Here is a 21487-nt window from a genome sequence, read left to right on the forward strand (position 1 = left end):
ACCAGGGGGACAGAGGGATGCCAGGTACGGAGGCTCCCAGATGGTCCCAGACTGAGGAGAGGGCGGGAGGGAGCGAGGGCCCAGGGTCGGCACAGCCAGGTGGTCCCCACCAGGCCTTCCCTCTGCAGCTTAGCCCCAGCATGGAGGGACGTGTCACCTGGCTGCCCATGGCACCCCTACAGCAGGGGACACAAAAGCCTGCTGGGCCTCCCTCGGGAACACTCACCCTCGGCCTGTGTGGCTGAGTGAGCGCTGGCCATGTGGCTGCTGGCCTTTCTGATCACCTGACCACAGAGCCGCATGGCAGCCCGGCCCCGCGGCTGTCTGACCACGTGGCCACATGACCACACCGCTGCATGGTCGCCTGGCCCTCCGGACATCTGCCCTCGTGGCCGCACATACTCAGGCCCCGCCGGGCGAGGGCTTCTGGGGCCTGCCTGTGCTCTGCTGTCCCTCCCGCAGACCTCTTGGCCCACCTCGCTCCCAGGCAGACCCTGGGCAGCCCTGCTGGTACCTCAGAGGCACCCTCCTGTGGAGATGGGCAGCCTCACCTCCACGCCTGGTCCCCAGGCCCTGCTGCCAGTCTGTACCTTACGCCTCGAGCTTACTCAGCACAGAAATACAGGCTTCAAGACAATCTGATACACCAAACGCGCCCACCCAGGGGGGTCCAAGTGACTTCTGACGAGACAGCTGCCGCTTCGGGCCAGCTCAGTCCTGTCCACTGGGACAGAACAGGCCTCCTCCTCCAGCCTCGGCATCTGGTTGCAGGCACCTTCAGATGGGCCAGGAGGCCCTCGATGCCAGCTTGTCGGCCCCGTGGCCGATACCCGGCAGGGGCTCTCAGGTGTGCAGGCAGGAGGGAGGGCTGCACGGGGAGCACCTCGGAGGATCCGAGAGCAGGGCACAGAGAATCTAGGACAGAGCCCGCGAGTGGAGTCTGTCCCCGCCGCCGCAGTATCTAGGGCTCCACTCACCTATCAGCTGTAATCCGAGGAGGCTTTCCAGGCCAGGCCTCCCTCTGGGCACCCGCCACCGCCTCCCCCCACCCCCCATCCCCCCCACTGCAGATTCTGAACCCTGAGGTGTGCCAGGACTCCGAAACCCAGAGCAGGGCCGGCAGGATGGGCAGAGGGAGGTCAGTGAGAGGGCCTTTCACTTGTCATTTTAAAAAGCACGTGCTTTGGGCATAGCTCCCTGCACCATGGGTAAAAACCCTGCCCTGGCGGGTCCTCTGGGCACGAAAAGCCGGGAATGCCCACGCTGCTCCCTATTGCGATGGTCAGAAGTAAGGCTGAAAACAGGCCCCAGGCCAGCGAAGAGACGGACTGAGAAGTGTTTGCAGACCGTCTGATGGCCAGCTGCCGAGGATGTCCCCTAAACGAGGATAAGAGTCCCAGGCCTGCAAGGATGCCTGGAGCACAGGGAGCTCCCACACCCCAGCAAAGACAGCACGCGCTGGAGGGGTTCCCATCTGCGTGGCCCCGGCCCTGTGGCTGTGCGGCAGCCTCCCAGGCGTAGTGAGGACCAGGTCACAGGGTTCAGAGCAGGGCTTCTCTCTGCCCTGCGGCTCCGTCACCCACTTCCTGCTAGAAAAGTCTGAGGGGAGATGACCGCTTGGGCCTGGTGGGGAGGGGAGCGGGGGTGGGGGGTTAAGGGAGATGCTGTCTCCCCCCACAGGAACTGCCCCAGGAGACGGGGGACCCCACGCTCTGCAGGCACACGGCGCGGAGGGGCAGGGCTCCCGCGGAAAGGGGTCCCTGGGGCTCCAACAAAGCACAGGACTATTTTGGAATTTCAAAAGTCAACTTTATCCAGATAGGAACCTTTCAGACAGAACACAGAGAGAAAAAGGTAGGCGGCACTTATTAAAATACACTTTGCCAAACGATTTAACATTAGAATACAAGAGGAGCTGGGGAAATGCCGGATGCGGGGTCTCGGCCAGCCCCACCCCCAGTTCCTCCCCAGTATCCTCCGAAGTGGGAGGAGAGTCAGACAAAGCTCAAATCATTCCTAAGGGGAGCTCACGGCCACCTCAGGCGCCAGCGAGCAGGCTGGGTCTGCGCCTTTCAGGGGCATCCGCGGCAGCAGGACTCACACGGGCAGGCTGCTTTTAGAGAAAAAGGGCAGCTGGCAGGTGAATCTCTTCGGGTGGGGTCCTCAGAAGCCACGCGGATCCCACCTTCTGGCCCAAGCAAGGGAACTCGCGGCCGCTGGCACTGCCCGTCAGGGCAGTGGGACCTCCCAGTTAGGGCAAGAACAGAGTGCGCAGGGATGGACACCCAGGGACGAGACCACACTGGTTGACACCACCCCAGCACGGGCTTCCGCGGAGACTGAGCCCCGCAGGGGCATCCCGAGCTTGTGTCCTCAAGAAGCGCAGCAGGGCCCCAGGAGGCAGTCTGGAACATGGCAGTAGGGCCCGAGGGACCAGAGAGGCTGAGAAGGGCCCAGAGCCCCCCGGGCCACTGCCTGGGCTGCTCTGCGTGTCTGTTTCCAGGGTTGGGCCTCAGAGCCGTGGGCCTCGTGCTGCTGGGGGCGGCTGGGGTGGGGGGGGAGGGTGCGGGCTCAGCGGTGCTTCTGCAGGGGGCTGGGCTGGAGTGTGGAAGGCTCAGGCCGTAAGTGGGGTGCTGGGAGCCCCCGGGCTGGCTGGCACCTTCTCTTGGTGCCTGGTAGTGGTGGCCACAGTAAAGGTCACTTGCTAAGACGTGTGTTAAGTCCCAGGTGATTGTCAGGACAGTCTTGTCACCAGAAAGGCAAGTGAAACCTGTTCATGAGAGCCTACAGCACACCCTGCTATGATCCAGATGTTCAAAGCCAGACCGCAAGTCCGGGCAGGCGCCCCTCCCGAACTTCCAAGGCATCTCTTTGGAGCTCGCTGGACGGGCACTGCAGAAAGTCAACCTCAGCAGGAGCGCAAACAAGGTCTCAGAACTTGTGAAGCCCAGTGGCTGTCTCCTCCCGACATGGACACGCTGGCCCGAGCCCCCATCGGCGCCCCCCACGCCCACTGCGCCCGCAGTGGCTGTCTGTCTGTCCCACCCCAGCCCTGTAGTCAGGGCACCCCACTCACTGGACTGTTAACACAGCTAGCGTACAGATAAAACCCAAAGGTGTACTGACGATCAACAAAGAGCCAGCTCTGACCCCGCCGTGGGCCTTGCACACGTCCTTCCCAGGGGGTTAGAAACGAGCCCTGCAGCATCTACAGGAGTCACTGAGCTTTATGGTTTCATTCGGCCCCAAAATACACGTTTAGGGGGCCTCAAATTACTAGACATGTGAATCTGAACGTTCCCCACCCCCAGGTCCCTTCCACCCTTCGGTTCCTCCCACGAGCTCCAAAGCCAAAGTTGAGTCTGTCCCACTCGGGTCGTTCCACGGTGGGTCTGCTCCCTGGGGGCTGCAGTTCCGATGTGAGTGACGGTGGCGTTCCAGCGCAGGGGCCTCTGCCGGCCGCTGTCACATGATCGCACAGCACGAGTTTTGCTTCCGGGCCTGGAAAGAGACAAAGAAGAGCTGAAGAGGTGGACCTCGGCACACGTAGCACTGGGGGCTCCGTGGGGGTTGGGCGGCTTTACCGGGGGCTCCGGGAATCGCAAGGAGAGAGAGAGAGAACCGGCCTGTCCGCGACGCCTGGAGCGAAGCTGTCCAGGAGCAGTTCATACCCCTGAAGTTATTTTGTCCGCCTTCCGTTAACGCTATCAGTAAGGAAGTAAACTTCCTGTTGTCAAGCCAAGTACAAAGAACAGGAACGTTAAGTCGGGTTGGCTGAGTCTCTTCCTCTGCTCCGGCCCCATCTCCCCGTAAAGCTGTCTTAACCCACAGGGGTGCTTCTTACTGAGGATGTCCTCAGAGAACAGAGAGGTTCACACTTCGTTTGTGGGGCCTCCGTTACCTTCCCTCTCACCTCCTGTTCGCAGATGCCCCCTAGCCCCACTGGCATCGCCCTCCAAGGCACACGTGAGAGCAAACGTGTGTGTGGATGGACCAAGTAAACGCAGCGCCCCGCTGTTCAAACTGAAATCCTTTGGCTGAAGGGAAGCTAACTAGGAACATAAGGAACTCTCTGGAAGGCGGCGCACTGCTGCTTCTCGGCAGGCAGCAGGGATGCGGGGCCCACCCTTCCGGCCTGGGGAGGGGGGAGCCTGGAGGCAGGGCGGGGCAAGGCCCCAGCTCACCTAGGCTCCCACAGCGCCCCAGTGAACCTGCCGCTACTGACCGGCCACGTTACTGAACGTTCCAAGGAAGACTTGTTTAGTGGTGAGCACTGCTCTGGGGAAGGGGTGCTCGGGAGCCGGGCCGCACTCACCGTTTTATAGAAGGCTTTAGACTGTATTCCCAGCACTTCGGATTTGGACACCAGGTCATCTAGCTTCTCGCCTCGCTCTAACAAAGACTCCATGGTGTTGTGCTGGACAAGAAGAAAAACAGAAAAGAACACTTTGCTCTGTTCACAAAGTGAGTAGACGCCAGCCCCCTCGAGAAGCTCAGTCACAAGAAAGCACTTCCTTTGGGCCCCTCCGCCATATCTGGGCCACTGCATCAAGACACAGTGTCCCAGACCTGTGGAGGAAACAGGACCTAGTGACCTTCCTGGAGAACCTAGAAGGTTCTAACTGGGACATAAAGCACTTCCCCCAAATCCTCCACAGCACAGGCTCAGCCAGCCACACTCCAGGAGGGATCACCTACGCCTGTATTTATACACACACATTCCTACTGCACAGAACGCTTCCTGTTCCCCCAGGGGAACTGTGTCTAAATCGCATTACTGTCAATTCTGCGAGAGCACTTCTGCACTTAGGCAGTACAGACAGACCCTTTCTGAACGGGTGAAGGGATGGAGGCCCTCAGAAGAGCCCCCAGCCCCACTGCCAGGACCATCAGGAAGTGGCCGACTCACTCCCACCCCAGACGGCAATTGCTAGGGCAGCCGCAAGGCCCTCAGAGGCCTCTTCAGAACAAGTGGCACGAACCTAGCTTTGCACATGTGAAACGGCACAGAATGAGGAGTGAGCAAAAATGTCCTTTATCTCTACACACAGCCGAGCAACTCAGATTTCCACCATAAAAAGTTAACTGGCTCAAGACATGAATGGGATAAAAGGTAGCATAACCAGTAATCCAGATTTTATCACTGCAGCCAGAATGGGCTGGGTGTCCAGGACCCATCTGCTCTGTGCAGTGGAGAGAGAAGGAAAGACGGGGAGCATGTGTCCCCCGGCTCTGTGGTGCTCACGTGCGCAGGTTCTGAAGCAGAAGGCAGAGACAGGGCTCGGTTAGGAAACATGCAGAAACATGTCACAAAAGACAGAGAAGTGCCTGAAAACTGTCACATCTAACTTTCATTCCAAAGCCCCCAAACATTATCCAAAGCATGGTTTAGAAGACCTAGGCTTGGAGCCCCTGGGATGCTCTTTATAGAACACAGCCTGCTGGGTCCTGCCCCAGACCTGTGCATGAAAGCTGAGCCAGCGTTGGTAGGAGTTTTATATTTGGGGTAGGATTTGTCTGGCCACCTTTTCTGGGTTTTATTTTAATTTTCGGGGGGCTGTGCTGCGCAGCTTGTGGGATCTTAGTTTCCTGACCAGGGATCGAACCTGTGTCCCCGCAGTGGAAGCGCGGAGCCCTAACCACTGGACGGCCAGGGAAGTCCCCTTTCCTGGGTTTTATATCCATCTACTTAGGTGTCCATTACTTGCCGGGCGCGGGCTAAGCCCTCGCCCTAAGCCGAAGCCGGGCGTTGTTCTGTGAGCAGGCGCGTAAAGCTCAGGATAAGCTCCCAGTCCTGGGAGCTCGCACACGGGTCAGGATTCACATAAACGTGCAATGACAATGCAGCGACATTCGGAAAGGGCCTGTACAGCCTCCGAGTACCCTGGTGGCCTGAGTGCAGGGCGCCCGTGCAGGAGGCAGACAGGAAAGGGAGGGAGGGCCCGGGATGCGGGACCATGTCAGGGAGCCTGCACTTTATCCTGGAGCTGACTTGGGAGCTGCCAAGGACTTCAGGCAGAAGAGTGACAGATCAACAGCTACTGTGTAGTGGACAGAAGACGGGAGGGAGGCAGGAAGCCAGGGGACCAGTCAGAGGCAGAGGCCCCAAGAATCAAAGCCAGTGCTGATTGAGGGCCAAAGGTAGCTCAGAGTTTTAAGAAAATGTTGAAGCAATTACAAACCAGGATATTTCAGCTAAAAATGCAGGGTTCCCACTCTTCTAAAACAGGCCTGATTCTGACAACGCCGGGCCTGCATTTAGTCAGAGCGGGTGAGCCTCAGTCTGTGCCGAGGCCCAGACCCTGAAAGGGAGGCGCCTGCTGGGCAGTGGCTCAAGCTAAGACAGGCACTGCAGAGGCAGGACCACAGAACTCAGATCCCCCGAACCCAGTAACTACCCAGACAGGGAGCGCGGACGGGAATATGCTGGGTCCCTCAAACAACGGGTGCCGTTAACCAAGACGGGGCGCGGGAGGGATCCTGCTAGGGTTGTCTGAGTGAGTCTGGCTTTGAGGCCTCTGATGCACGGGGACAGGTGGGCAAACACCACTTTCAGAAAAGTGCTTCGACTACAACTAAAGCAAGTGTCGGCCGCGCGGGCTTGACTACCGGCAAATCTTTCTGCCCCTCAGTTTGGGGACTTGCTCTCCTACTTACTTACCAGGATGATTTTGGTCTCATCTAGTTCAGCCTGCACTTTAGTCATGGGGTCAGCTTCTCGGGGGTTCTAGGAAAGACCCAAAAATAAAAACCATGTCAGGACTGGAGTGGCCACCTGGAAAACGGGGCTCAAAACCAAGTGAGCTGGACACACTTTCAGAAGTTAAAAACCACAGGCTGTTTAACCACATGATAGAGAAGCAAAAGCTTGCCTAGGAGCTCGGGTTCCAGGTCTTAATGTGGGTCCCTGCGTTTTTCAAAAGGACATCAACATCCACATCACCCAGAGCCACAGCCACCAGGGCCACCGGCTCTTCTGTTCCACACAGCTTTGGCACAGTCTTTACACCCTACCTGGTATCTACTGAGGTGACCGTCCAGGCCTGCGTACTGGATGGTATCGGGGGATCCAACTGGCCAGTCTATCCTGTCGACCTGCTTGGAGAATTCGTCCAGTACCTGCAGGACAGAGGAGCTCAGCAACACGCCCTCCCTTCTGCTGTGCTCATCCGAAAGAGAGGACCCAGGGAGGAGGGTAGAGGAGGATGGCTAATGGCAAGGGGAAAATCTAAGCTCAAGTTCCTCCTTCCTCAGTATTCTGGGAATTAAAAACCGAGGATGCCTAGCCTCATATGAACCTCATCAGGTGAATGACATAAGTATTAGAATTTCAAACTACAGATTTCCACTTTTATCAGGTTACGAATTTCCAGAACAAAGGATATTGGCCCTCTAATTTTCCAAAACAATTCTTCAGAAAGGTAATTAGGTCCCTTGAGTTTAAGCAGCCACCAGATTTCATGTGCTTATAAGTGTATGACTGTTTTGGGGGATGTGAGGCCAGGGCCTTTGAGGAGTTTATCATTAGCACCACACAAACACACTGAAGAACGTGGCGGCGCTAGCCCCACACGGGGCAAGAAGCTGCTGTAACTGCACGATGGGCCAGCAGGGGGACTCCTGCAGCAGAGGCACAGAGGTGGGGAGGGGCCCAGTGTGTGCCCTACGAGCCTGTCGGAGCAGAAGAGGGGAGGAGGGGACGTGGGTCACGGGGCAGAGCACGCATTTCTTTCTTCAGAAAGAAATGAAAGTCATGACTTGAGGGCAGAGGCAGGAAGAGAGCCAGCAAGAGGAGTGACGGGGGCAAAAGCACAGCCAGAGCTGACGCGAGGGCCCCCTCCCGGAAGGAGAGTTGCTGTGACTCTGTGGCCAACAAGAAGAGTCAAGGCAGCACCAGGGACACTAGTAGGGTGAGAAGCAGAAATCGGCAGGGGCAGGGGGTACGGTGGGGTGGGACGGACGGGACTGGGAAGGCTCCCAGACTCTCTCTTGGTTTAGGGTGAGGAGAAAAGCTGAGAACAGGTTGATTTTGGACACACTATTTCGCCCCTTCCGCCTTGGGCCCTGTCGTCACTCCCGGCCCCAGTCCACACTCGTCTGTCCAAGTACAGTCCAGCCGAGCTGCAGACACACCTTCTCCAGCAAGGTAAACGCCACCCGGGATGGGTATTCACTGTCAGCAATGACCACTCCCGCCAGACTGTCGTTTCTCACGTAGACATGGCACAGATATTCTAGGGAGACAAGAGGCCAGACACACAGAGGGTGATGTGAGGGCTTTAGACTTTCTCACCACCAAAACCAGTCAGAGTGTTACAGTGCTGGGCTCCTGCCTCCTGGGCCAACGAAGCGGCTCTAAGTGAGGTTTATGGTCAGGCCCTGCACATAGGACAGCGCGTGTAGTTCTGACGGCAGCGCGGCCCAACACCTGCTGCAGGGTGAGTGAATGCCCCAAGGCCCAGCGTGCAAAGCCAGGGTCTAAAGGAGCACCAGTGGTGCAGAAACATCCCAGGCAACAGGGCCCCAGGTGCATGTCCAAGTCACGTCCTTGAGCTCTAGGTCAGGCTCGCCTGTATCTTGGGAAGCTGCAGCCCTCTGGGGCTCTGCTGTGCTCTGCTCCCAAGCTGATGGAACCTTGGCCAAGCCAAGCAGCCTCCACTTTCTTAGAAATCACCTGTCAGGGCCTCAGCCTTCCTCATTACAGCAACCTAGCCTGCTCCACTCTGTTGGTGGGCCTTGGCGGGGACGGGGCAGGATGGGAGGAAGAGACAAAGCCCATCCAGAAAAAAATTAGCCACAGCTGGCTGGGGTCTCAAGCATGTGCTGAAGTCATCAAATTATCAAAAGGTACAGTCTATACAAGGGCTTCTGCAAAACAGTCACAACTCCTGAAATTAATTTTTGTCACTAAAAGGATTCAGAGATGACACAGCTCACCAAATGCCTCTAAAATAAATGTCTAAAAATTTTTAAAGGAAACCTGAATCATGAAAAAGAAAAAACTAAGGTCAAGAGGAAAAAATAATGAGTTTCCAGATTCCTGGGCAAAAATCTAAGCAGCACAGAATACAGTATTACCTCCACAGGGCTGGGTGGACGTCCTTTCCTGAGATGTCTACAACTCCAGAGGGGAAAGAGGACACAGCAGGAAGGCCACTTACTGCTCCGAGAGGCAGACCCCAATCTTAAGCGAGTCCAAGCTTTTGGGGGTGATTTTAACCAGGCAACTTCGACACCAACAGTGGGCATAGAATTTTGCGTAACAGGAAAACGAGGAGGAGGGAAGAGAGCAGCTAGCAGAGGAGTGGGGTCCTGGTAGCCCACTTCATCACGCGGCAACCACTCCTGCTGATCGAGCTCCGAGCTGCCTGAGGTGGGGCAGCCAGGCCAGCACACACTCACAAGGTAGCAGGTCCTCTTACCTTGTTCCTTGACAGAAGCTCTGCTGCCTTTCGAGGAGCGCTCCACAATCAGCTGACTTGTGAAGGTCATGAATTCCTGAACGCTAAGAAACACAACACATATTATCTGTTCCTGTCACCTTGTCCCCAACACAGTGGAAAGGGACCTCTGAGCGTATACACTAAGGAGACACTGCTTCTTGGTTTCATTCCTTTCCCTCCCAACCTTAGGACGAAATAATAAACACCCTGTCAATGATCACAAATACAGGTAATTAGAAATCACCAAGACCATTCAAACCACATCTGCTTGCTACCTAGCTCGCTCAAACAAACCACTTCCAGACTTCCAGGGAACTTTCTACAGGTTATACTTAATTTAACATTTTGGTCAGTGTATGATTTGGGGCACAGCGGAGAAGCAAAAGCCAGCTCCTGTTTTCAAGGCTCCACTGACGTCTGAGAAGCGGGGACAAGTAAAATGTGTGACAGAATAACGTAAGTGGCAACAACTGTTCGGCGGATGCACAGTCAGTTATGGCAGCTGCCACTGGCTGAACCCGGCAATGCGACATGTCCGCAGCGACTGCTGGCTCTGGCAGAGAACGAGGCCTCCGGTCTGCTGGGGCAAATCCACCCTATGAGCCCGGGGCACTCTGGAAGGAAGGCAGGGCAAGAGCTCAGACAAGACAAGGAAACGGAAAATGGCTCGCACAGAGGCTGAGAGGGAGGAGGCGGCTCACGGGCCCCACTGAGAGATGTGGCCAGAAAGGAAGGGTCCCAGGTGATGACGGTCCAGCTGGAGGAAGCGAAGTTAACAAGAAGCCTCTGACTGGGAATGCCATGTAAAGGGCCATCAGCACAGGGCCGTGACTTGGGGAATCCACAGTTAGCCCCAGCAGATGTGGATACTTCTGAAACCGCACGGAGAGCCACACAGACGACTGAGGACTCGGGAGGGGACTTCCCTGGCTGGGATCCCAGCTCCACCACTTATGAGACGTATGACCTCCGGGGCAAGGTACTTACTGCACCAGGCTTCATCTACAAATCGAGATTTACTGCGATGATTAGATGAGCACTTAGCACGATGTCTGACGCACAGTATTACTTGTTATTATTATTTTGAGAGGGTGATAGGATCAAGATGATCCCTTAGAGAAAACTCTGAAAATAAGGAAGTCCTTGCAGTAAAGCTAAAAAGAGACAGAGCTTAGAGCAGGACTATAATTAGACAAATGAAGAACTGCATTCATTGTGAGAGTCTGCCTACAAGGGCCAGAAAAGCTGGAAAACCCTTCGAAGGGTTGAGGCTTGGGCTCTGATAATCCTGAGACAGGCAGGATGGAAGAGAAGAGGACTTATGAGAAAAACAGTGAGCTCGGCTGGACTACGTGTTGTTTTAAGAGGCACTGGTAGAGCTGTCCCTACAGTATCGCAGTTGTGTTAATCATCTGAAACTGGTCTGAGTATCGCAAACCAGTGAGGTGAAAGTCCTACAGTGAAATCTCTGAGAATCTTCAGTATACGTGCGGAGGGGAAAAAGAAAAAGTGAAAGAATCAGAATTAGCCAAGTTAGCTCCCAAAGTTCGATCACAGAAAAGAAGGGACACAGAACAGAGACTAGAGGTCATGATAAAGAAAGCTACCAAGTGCCAAGAAGGACCCAGAAAGAAGCAGAAAGTTTCGACAAAATAACAAGAGGAATTGTCTGAGATCCTGCCAGTAAGCCACTCTCATTAAGAACAAAACAGCCGCACTGAAGCAGCGAAAACAGAATCCAGACTGCAGATTCCCCCAGACCCGGAGTCTGGATGACCACAGACCCAGACTCTGTAGGGTCCTTCTCCTTTTGTGCCTGAGTCACCCCCATCCCTCCCACGAACAGGCTGGAAGTGTCTGTGGTAATTCTAACACACACCTGATTGCATTAAAGTGCCTCACGAACGTTCAAAAGCTTGTAAGCGCTACAAATCCCACGCTTCCTTCCAAATCTTCACCGTAGAACCCTTCTGTACCACTAACGCCCAACCATAAAGAGCGTACGATTTGCGTTGGGGTCCTGGCTGGTTTGCCATCCATCTCTTGGGACCTCAGTGACTTCACCCATAAAATACGACAGTATACCAATATCTCTCATACGGAATTGCTGGAAAGCCCCACCAGATAATACAAACGTGGCTCTTAAGGAGTGGCACGTAAACTTCCTAGGTCAGCATCACTAAGTGGGTGTTGCTGGTTTAAAATATAGATCGCTGGGCCTCCACTGGACGTGAACCTGGGGAATCTGCACTTTTTCAAAGCCCCCTAATAATTTTTATACGACAGAAATTTGGAAAAACCCTGATTACAGCATTACGTTCTACGATGGGATAAGGCTTTTTGCGATCGAAAAAAACATGAATCTTCAGAGGCACAGTCCGCAGGCCGAGGAAGAGGCCACCGCCGGCTCCACTGCGGGAGGCCGAGCCACGGCCCTTCCCCGATTCCGGGGCCGTCTCCAACCCCGACCCCGGGCCTCCCCGCCCGGGCGCCGCCCGCCTGGGCCCGCCTACCTGGACCTCTGGAAGAAGCTGAAGGAGGACACGTCGTACGCGGCTTTGAGGAGCACCGCCTTGGCATCGCCTTTGTACAGGACGCTGAGGCTGTACAGCCTCATGGCGCCGCGCCCTCGGGCCGGCTACCCGCCTGGCCGCGGGATCGGCTCGCAGGGAGCAGCTCGGCACCGCCCCTCGAGACCACCACAGGTTGCTGACGGGTCGGCCGCCGGCTTCCTCCGCCTGGCTCTGGGTCCACTTCCGGCTCCGATCAGAGGCCGCCGCCCGAGGCCTACCGAAGGGTTTTCGTGCCCCGGATGCAGAAAGGAGCAGCCGGAAGCACGGGCGAGGGGGCGGGGCAGAGTGCTGCGCGTGCGCATGAGGTCGGTCCCCGCCCTTCGGGCTTTCGTAGGCCGGCCGGCTCGCTGCTCGTAAGTCTTTAGCCTTCCCTCGCTGTCCTTCTCTCTGTGAGGGCCTGTCCTTTTCTCCCTGGCCGTCCTGAGTTCTCCCAGGGGCCCTTCGCTTCCTCCCGGTCCGTTCTGAGCCCTGTAGGGTCGCCTGTGTCCCCCGGCGCTGTCCTCCCTCCGAACGGTGAGACCCAGAGTCCCACCCACACGCTAGGGCTTTGTAAACCCCACACAAGGGACTTTGATTTATGGGCGAACTGCTGTCCCTGGAAAGTGTTTTGTGAATCATATCTCCTTTCTGAGTGAAGAAAGGCAGGGACCTGCCGGGAGGTGAAGGCATGCCTCTCATTTTCAGATGATTGAGTCCTCTCTTGCCATTCCCACGCCTTCCTCCTGCCTGCCTGGGAGCAAGTCCCTGGTCACACAGGTCCCTTCAGCACAAGCCCGCAGGGGTGAGGGCTCCTGGGCCTGCCCACCACCTGGGAAACCAGATGTCTAACCACTGATTTGGGAGCCAAACTGCTGACCTCACAGAGTAGCAGAGCCACTTCACCTCAAAAGGGGCAGAAATTCATCTCCAAACTGAGGGAGCAGCTTGGCTTACTGTGACTTGGAAAAACTTACTTTGCTTGAGATGTTGGAATAATGCTTTTTAAATGGATCGGGATGAATGAGGCTCAGTTCCCTAAGGGTAGTACATCTTTCATGCTTCTTGTTTGTTAAATGGTATGTTATCCGAAAGCATCTTGCAGGCCAGAGGTGAAAGAACCTTGGTGTTTGGAAGTTGGCAGAAGGGTTACACAACTATCATGCTAGAAGCTAGAAGCAGCCAGATCTGAAATGATGGGAAAGAGATGGTAATATTTGAAAAACCAACGGCATCACTCTAAACATTACCCTAAATCAGGGTGTCTCAACCTTGTCACTGTTGATATTTCGGATTGGATAATTCTTTGTTGTTGGCGGCTGTCCGTGCATTGCAGGCAACATCTCAGGCCTTTTACCCACTAGATGTTGGTGACACCCCACCGGCCATTTGGCAACCAAAAATGTCTCTGGGGCTTCCTTGGTGGCGCAGTGGTTGAGAGTCCGCCTGCCGATACAGGGGACACGGGTTCGTGCCCCGGTCCGGGAAGATCCCACATGCTGCGGAGCGGCTGGGCCCGTGAGCCATGGCCGCTGAGCCTGCGCGTGCGGAACCTGTGCTCCTCAACGGGAGAGGCCGCGGCAGTGAGAGGCCTGCGTACTGAAAAAAAAAAAAAAAAAAAAGTCTCTGGTGGGACTTCCTTGGCTGTGCAGTGGTTAAGACTCTGAGCTTCCACTGCAGGGGGCACGGGTTTGATCCCTGGTCGGGAACTAAGATCCTGCATCCGTGTGGCCAAAAATAAACAAACAGACAAATAAATAAAATGTCTCTGGACATTGCCAAATGGACCCTGGGGAACAGTGGCTTAGAGAACCATTGCTCTAAATATTCCTGTGGCTGAAGGAAGTTTCCACCACCTGCTTTCACTCAGTACCTTCCTCACCGACCCTCTTCCCTGGCTATTTCCAAGTGCAGAGGGTGAACAGAGCTTTCCCACATCCCCTCCATGCTGGTACTAAACGTTAAGAACAGACTTTGGCCAACGCCAGGCCAGTGTCACGGGATGGTGGAGAGCTGTGCAGCCCCATCCTGACTGCGCTGACATGGTTGACCTATAGGGGGCGGGTGAGAGCCATTTTTGAAGACAGTTCTCAAAGTCCCTTTTCCTTTGCCACTAAAAGTCGTACAAAAGGAGGAATCAGGAGGACAGTGTTGGGTTGGAATAGATTTAAATGTATTCACGTGACACGTAATAGTAATTGTCTTGAAGTTTCCCTTACACCAAGCACTTTCCATATGCGTCCTCATTTAATCCTCACAAAAACAGAGGAAAATATTATTACCACCTTACAGACATGGAAACTGAGATTCAGGTTAAGGAAATTGCTCCTAAGAGGCACACGTCAACACCAAAACACGTAACAAACTTTCACAGCTCTAGCAGCGCTCTCCCTCCTCTCTGGCCTTGCTTGTCCTCCATCACCCCAGAAAGCCTCGCTTGGCCTATGTGGTTACCAGCTCCCCAAGCTCATCCATCTTACTGAATAGCAAGACCCACCTTCCACTCCAACACCCCAGCTGTCACCCAGCTTGGATTCAGTCCCAGCACTTCTACAAACCACAAAACCACAGAAGTGAACAAACCATTAACTCCTCTGAGTCTCTTTCTCTCTTTCATCTGTAAAACTGGACAAATACCCTTTCCATAAGCATGTTACTGGGAATGATAAGACATTATGTTCCAAGCTCTAGTCATAGTAGCTGTTTAACAACTAACAACAATGATGATTACGTGTATTGTTACCGTTCATGACAAAAAGGAGGAGAGGTCATGGTGGGTTACAGGTGTCCTGCAGGCTGTGGGAAGTGGAGATTTGATGGTAGGCTGAAATCTGAGGAAGGTCTATAGATTGCAGATTAGTATTGTATCTGTTTTAATTTCTTGATTTGCTCATGGTGTTGTGGTTATGTAAGTGAATTCTTTGTTTTTAGGAAATACACACAAGTACTCGGGTAAAAGGACAGCCTGTCTGAAACATGCTCTTAAAGGGTTCAGATCTATGATACATATGGACGGTAAAGCAAATACGGTAAATTTAAAGAGTCAGGATGAAGGGTATCCAGGAGTTTCACTGTACCATTCTTGCAGCTGTCCTGTAAGTCTGCAATTATGGGGATAGAAAAGATTGTAGGGCAGGGCGCTGACGTCATGCATGCAGCATCCACACTTGTGGGGATGGCATATTTCTCTGGAGTCCTGGCCCCCCTCATTTGCTGGGCCCTGCAGACAGAACTGGAACAAGGCTGCCCATGACAAATGGCTGAGGCTCTCTAAGTTCGCCCCCACTGGGCAAGGCAGGCAGCCACCCACCTTCGAGGCTTTGCTCAGCTCTCGGAAGGCACTCAATTTAGCTGCACAGTGGAACCCTCTAGGGAGCTAGATAAAAGCTGGCTGAGGGGCATACTCCAGGAGGCCCAGCCCAGGGGGGAAACCAGCCATTCAGTGGCCTCGGTCCCCATACCACCTTGTCCGGCCAGTCAAGGCCAGGGCAGTAGGGCTGTTTTCACTCTAAGCCTAACACCAGCCTCCACAGCCTTCCCAGGAAAGGGGCCACCAATGTGGTCAGGCCTCCAAAGGAGTTGAGAGCACGTCACTATTGTTTTTTTATAAAAGTATAAAAGCTTTTTCTCTGGTCACTTCTTTGGATTTTCATTCTCTCGTGAAGGCGCCTCTGTACAGGTAAAAATTTAAATAAAACCTGTATGCCTTTCTCCTGTTAATGTCAGTTTAGTTCCTAGGCCCAGCTGGAGAGCCAAAGAGGGCAGAGGAGAATTATTTCTCCCCTACACCTTCTTAGTAGTTCACCAAGTCTAAGGAGCATGGACTTGATGCCATCAACTGGGGTCTACTAGCAGACCCAGCCCCCAGGAAGGCTGCTGACTACCACCACTGCTTACCCACGTGTCCTGTGCTCCCACTCGGTTCTCCAGGCCACAGGGAAGACAGGCACAGACATGGCTCTGCCACCAGCAGAGAGGGAACAGAAGATGACAGAGCAGGAGAGGACCGGGTATACTATAAGGTTTACCTGGAGGCAGTGGGCAGGAAGAGATCACAGCCAAGGAAGACAGGAGGCAGCTGGGAGCTCCCTGAAATAGAGGGACAGGCACCCTCAGAACTGCCTCTCCTGCAGGGGCTTCCCAGGAGCTGTATTTGTACCACCAGGCACCCCTCCCCTGCTCCGGATCTAGGGATGGATGTGTAGCCCACTCTGGATACATGGTCACTTAGGCAGGTGACTTGACCTGAGGCGCCCTTACTCCTGTGGTGCTGCCCTGCACAGAAAGTGGGAGAAAGTCTGCAGAATAGGAAGGGGGGAAGGGGGGCAAGCAGAGGACCTGGGAAAGAGGCAGAGCCGGCCACCATGAAAGAGGAGTCTGGGCCTCACAGCAGCCTGGTCCCCAGGACCTCTGAGAGCAGAAAGCAAGGACGGGAGTCATCATAAAGGAAAAGTCACGACTAAGAATCTGAAAGTGCAAGCGATAGAGCCCCCTCCCCAGCCCCCTCCATCCCCACAATCCCCGTTTCCACATGGGTGCCAGGAAGTCTGAGCCAATCAACACAATCCCATCCCTATTGCCTCAGAGATTGGTCTACAGATGGGCACCTGACCCACGTCTCAGCCAATCAATGCAGACCTTCTCCCCCCACCAGCAGCGTAGGCCGTCCAATTAGAGCAAAGCCCAGGACTTCGTGTTTGACACTTGGGAGAAGCAATGGGATTTGCCCAGGTTAAAAAGGTCAGCGAACCCCAAACAGTATTGGTACAAACTTCTGCTTGAACATAGAAAATGAAATACATATGTTTATATGAGCTTCACTAGAATGACACAAAGAGGGCAGGAGGAGAATGGCAAAAAGTGAGAGGCTAACCAGGGTGGGCAGGTTTAAATTGGGGAGAGGCAGGGTGATGGGGGCTTAGCAGAGTGAGGGCCTGAAGCACAAGGTCCCGGAGCTGCAGGGGCGGGTGGGGGCGGGCGGGGAGGAAGCAAGGGGAGCCCTGAAGATGCTCCTCCTTCCTGCACCACAGATACTTCCCCCAGGAATGTACTATCCTCTGCCTCACCCTAGGGAGGAAGACGCAGGACTTTCCTGTGGAGACTTGAATGTTCAGCGATTCTGCCACTTTGAGGCCCCCGTGAAATCACCTGTTGTTCCAAGTAGTCCCTGTTGGGTAAATGTCTCCTGTGAGGTCACTCCCAAGGCTCTGACCTGTGTGCAGTGTGGCTGCCCTTGGATCAGGTGACATTCTAGTCATCTGTGGCCAGGGAGGCCGCAGGGCTATGCAGCAGGGCCTGGGACTTCTGCATGAGGACTGCCTTGGCCCCTGTCCTTGGGGGATGGTGAGCCTTTGCAGCCCAATCCTTCAACATCCCCAGTCTCAGTGAACTCATTTGAAAGTGGTAAAAATAATACCACCCCTGCCTACTGCCCCAAGACTGTCTGATCAAATGACAGAATGAATACAAAAGTACTTTGTGAATCATAAACGTTTCAATCAGTATAATTATAATGACAATTTCTCCTCCATATAAATATATTTTCTTTCTTTAGGAATAAATCTAATAAGAAATATATACGATCTATAAGAGAAAAATAATGAAGCTCACCTGAAGGGCATAAAAGAAGACTTCAACAAACAGGGCAACTGGCTACATTTCTGAATGAGAAGACTTGGCATTATAAAGATGTCTGTTCTCTAAAATGGATCCCCAAATCCACAAATTCAATGCCTTTCCAATGAAATTATCAACAGCATTATTTTAGTGAAATGGGAAGAGTAGATTCTAAGATTTATATGAAAGATAAAAGCCTTATGGTAAAGAAAATTTTGTAGGAAAATAAAAGGAAGGGATCCCTTCCCACCAGATATCAAAAAACTGAAAAGTGCCAACTGAAAGAATGTGGTATCTACAGGAACGGACAGAGAGACATCCAGCTCATAGACAGAGCTGAGGGCCAAGGCAGGCAGAGTACCAAGAGCCACTTTTACATTTAGACAGTCTGTTGCTGACACAGGCAGCAAAATGAAAAGGAAGAGAGAGAGAGAAAGAAAGAGAAGAAAGAGAAAAGGAAGGAAGGAAGGAAAGAAAGAAAAAAAGTACCCAAATGTGCCACTTCCCATCTTTGTCCCATGCACCAGAAAGGATGACACCCAACCAAAGAGAGCTGGATGCCTGCGCCTCAAGTCACCCCAAGGCATCACCTCTGGCTGGGAGCCCATTCTAGATGGCAGCTACACCCTGGGGGCAGGGACAGAAAACCTCGTATCTCGGAACCAGAGATGAGGGGAAACCCTCCTGATGCCTCCTGGGCAGATGTGGAAGAGAGTGGGCGGTGGCCTCAGAGCAGCTCCTCACAAGTCCAACCTCAGTTCCTGGAGTATCACAAAGTGTTCTGACAGGCTCAGATTAGCTGTGGTCCCAGACTTGGCCTGGTGGCCTTTGAGGACACCTGCAAGGTGACCAGAGCAGAGCCGTTCCCTCACAACAGAGAAATACAACAATGGAGCATAAACTGTGGTGCAGTTATCAATACAAATCAGTGGGGAAAAGGTAGCCAACAAATGTTAGACTCCTACCTCATACTATACACAAGCAAATTCCAGAGGGGCTGAAGTGCTGAACATTTTTTAAATATTGGAAAAATATTACAAGGAAATGTAGGAGAACATTTTTCTAATTTTGGATGGGAAATGCTTTTCTTTTTTAAAAAAAATATTTTTAAAATTTATTTTTGGCTGCATTGGGTCTTAGTTGCTGCGCATGGGCTTTCTCTAGTTGCAGCGAGTGGGGGCTACTCTTCATTGGCAGTGCGTGGGCTTCTCATTGCGGTGACTTCTCTTGTTGTGGAGCACGGGCTCTAGGCACGCGGCCTTCAGTAGTTGTGGCGTGCAGGCTCAGTAGTTGTGGTGCACGGGCTTAGTTGCTCCGCAGCCTGTGGGATCCTCCAGGACTAGGGCTCGAACCCGTGTCCCCTGCATTGGCAGGCAGGCTCCCAACCACTGTGCCACCAGGGAAGCCCCCAGAAATGCTTTTCTTAACAAGACACGAGCTTCAAAAAAAGAAAGAAAGCCAAATTCATAAAAAAGAAATACTTCTGTGTGTTAAAAGACACCATTGATCAAGCCATATGTTTAGCAATAGGTAATACAGCATATTCAACAAGAAAAGGATTAATAGATATTATGGATGGAATATAAAAATAGTTTATACAAATTGAAAAGTAGAAGACAATTCAATAACAAAACAGTTAAGTAATATAAACAAATCATCCTTAGAAAAAGGAATACAAATAACTATAAACATATGAAAAGGTGTCCAGCACTTTGCAATTCAAATGATAATGAGACGACAGATAAGCAAAAGTTATAAAGATTCATCATCTCAAGGACTGGCCAGCATGGAGTCAAACTCCTAATGATGCTGGAAGGATTAATTGGTGAAGCCATTTGAAGGGGCCAATGTAGTCCTGTCTGCACAATCATAAAATGTGCCCAGCATTGGACCTAGCAATTCAGCCTCTAGGAAGCATCCAGAAGAAACACATGCACGTGTTGACCCTGGTAAAAGGCCAAGATTTATAACAGGGGAAAACGGAAACTGCCCAGATGACCATCAATACGAAATTGGTTTAAAAATATTTCAGCGTACCCATTTGGAGAGATCTCACCGGCCACTCCTTCCCTCTCCCTCTGCTGGATCCCAGCAGAGCTCATGTTTCCAGATGGTAGTCAGGGAAGGCAGTGACCAAAGCTTGAGGGTGGCCTGGGCACGTGTGGCAATGCCACTGGCTAAGCCACCTGCTCCCTCTCCTCTGGTTCCCAGACTCAAGGGGGCCTCTCCTCCTTAGGACATGAATTTGGAAGACCCTGTGACCCTGCCCTGGGAACTGGACAGGTGGCAAAGTCTGCGGTGATAAGGTGATTGGGCTGTCGCTATGGTGATGGGGATGGAGGCCTTTTGCCATCAGCCCCAGTTTTCTGCATGGCAGCTCTAATGACAGGATGGTCAGCCCTGCAGAGGCTGGAGGGTGTGAGCGCAGAGGCCTGTTCCTGGTTGCCATGGCAGCGTGGGCCCTCGCAGGAGCGCAGAAAGCCCTGGCAGGAGAATTCCCCACTCCATACCTGGTCAGAGCAGGAAGTGTTGGGCCGTGACTGAGCCTCAGGGAAGCAGGTTGGGGTGTGAGAAAAGAACAGTCGCCCACAGCTTAATTACTCAAAAGCTGTCCCCCAGCCACAGGAGGAAAGAAGACGTTTTCTGCTGAGTCTGTCTAGAGGACACCACGCCGTCACAGCTCAGCACAGCCCGGAGAGAAAGCTGACCAGTGCTGACCAGCTCTGGAGCCCGGCAATGGCCCTGCCCCGATGATACCTGGCCTGACAAGGCCTCAGTGGGGAAGGGTCCCGACTAGGACCCAGAAGAGAAGGCTGGCAGGCTTGCTGGAGAACAATGAAAAGGAGGAAACTCTGTGATTGAACCTCAAGCCAGAAGCCAGCCAGAAGGTGGACCATATTCTACCAGACACTCGGGCCGGCCGTGACCCTTGGTTGGGAGAAGCCTGGGGATATTTCTGCCTTGGAAGCCCATTGGGGAACACTGAGGGGTTCCAGCTCCCCCAGGCGGGCTGCGGTACAAATGCTGGATGACAGAGCCAGGATGGAGATCGCCAAGAAGGAAAAGGTAGCTCTCTGCTGCATTTGGTTTTCTAGAAGTGCTTCTTACACGTTCCTGTATTCAGTGGTTTGTTTAACTTGACCAAGTGTTTGTGCCTCAATATCTGATTGTATGTGCAGGTGCTTTAGGGACGACCTGCTGGGAGTGAATTATGAGGCATTGACTTTGGTAATGCTTTTATTTTATTTTTGTTTTTTAACATCTTTATTGGAGTATAATTGCTTTACAATGGTGTGTTAGTTTCTGCTTTATAACAAAGTGAATCAGTTATACATATACATATGTCCCCATATCTCTTCCCTCTTGCGTCTCCCTCCCTCCCATCCTCCCTATCCCACCCCTCTAGGTGGTCACAAAGCACTGAGCTGATCTCCCTGTGCTATGCGGCTGCTTCCCACTAGCTATCTATTTTACGTTTGGTAGTGTATGTATGTCCATGCCACTCCCTCACTTTGTCACAGCTTACCCTTCCCCCTCCTCGTATCCTCGAGTCCATTCTCTAGTAGGTCTGCGTCCTTATTCCCATCTTGCCCCTAGGTTCTTCACGACCATTTTTTTTTCTTTAGATTCCATATATATGTGTTAGCATACGGTATTTGTTTTTCTCTTTCTGACTTCACTCTGTATGACAGACTCTAGGTCCATCCACCTCACTACAAATAACTCAATTTCGTTTCTTTTTATGGCTGAGTAATATTCCATTGTATATATGTGCCACATCTTCTTTATCCATTCATCTATTGATGGACGTTTAGGTTGCTTCCATGTCCTGGCTATTGTAAATAGTGCTGCAATGAACATTTTGGTACATGACTCTTT

At 53.0% G+C, this 21487-nt stretch overlaps 2 protein-coding genes across 2 annotated transcripts in view; one reads left to right on the forward strand and one right to left on the reverse strand.

Moving 5' to 3' along the window:
• Nucleotides 1-1793: 1793 nt before the first annotated feature.
• Nucleotides 1794-12241, reverse strand: YKT6 (YKT6 v-SNARE homolog). The gene is made up of 7 exons (XM_060020184.1): nucleotides 11957-12241; nucleotides 9423-9505; nucleotides 8134-8234; nucleotides 7015-7119; nucleotides 6662-6727; nucleotides 4316-4417; nucleotides 1794-3501 (listed from the first exon to the last, which is right to left on the reverse strand). The coding sequence occupies exons 1-7, from the start codon at nucleotides 12058-12060 to the stop codon at nucleotides 3466-3468; spliced, it is 597 nt and encodes a 198-aa protein (XP_059876167.1). The 5' UTR covers nucleotides 12061-12241; the 3' UTR covers nucleotides 1794-3465.
• A 93-nt stretch (nucleotides 12242-12334) lies between these two features.
• Nucleotides 12335-21487, forward strand: part of GCK (glucokinase) — a 55474-nt gene continuing 46321 nt past the window's right edge. The window contains exons 1-2 of the mRNA XM_060020186.1: nucleotides 12335-12369; nucleotides 17547-20674. Of these exons, the coding sequence (XP_059876169.1) occupies nucleotides 20630-20674 (45 nt within the window). The 5' untranslated portion in view covers nucleotides 12335-12369; nucleotides 17547-20629. The remainder of the gene's footprint in view (nucleotides 12370-17546; nucleotides 20675-21487) is intronic.

Source organism: Delphinus delphis, chromosome 9 (assembly GCF_949987515.2).
Source record: "Delphinus delphis chromosome 9, mDelDel1.2, whole genome shotgun sequence".
Classification (NCBI taxonomy): Eukaryota; Metazoa; Chordata; class Mammalia; order Artiodactyla; family Delphinidae; genus Delphinus; species Delphinus delphis.

Bases quoted from the DNA above. Each gene is read 5' to 3' on its own strand.
- YKT6 (XM_060020184.1), bottom strand. From the start codon at position 12,060: ATGAGGCTGTACAGCCTCAGCGTCCTGTACAAAGGCGATGCCAAGGCG. The intron at 9,506-11,956 runs GTAGGCGGGCCC...TGTGTTTCTTAG, and splicing joins AGCTTCTTCCAGAGGTCCAG to CGTTCAGGAATTCATGACCT. The intron at 6,728-7,014 runs GTAGGGTGTAAA...GGTCTTTCCTAG, and splicing joins GTCACCTCAGTAGATACCAG to AACCCCCGAGAAGCTGACCC.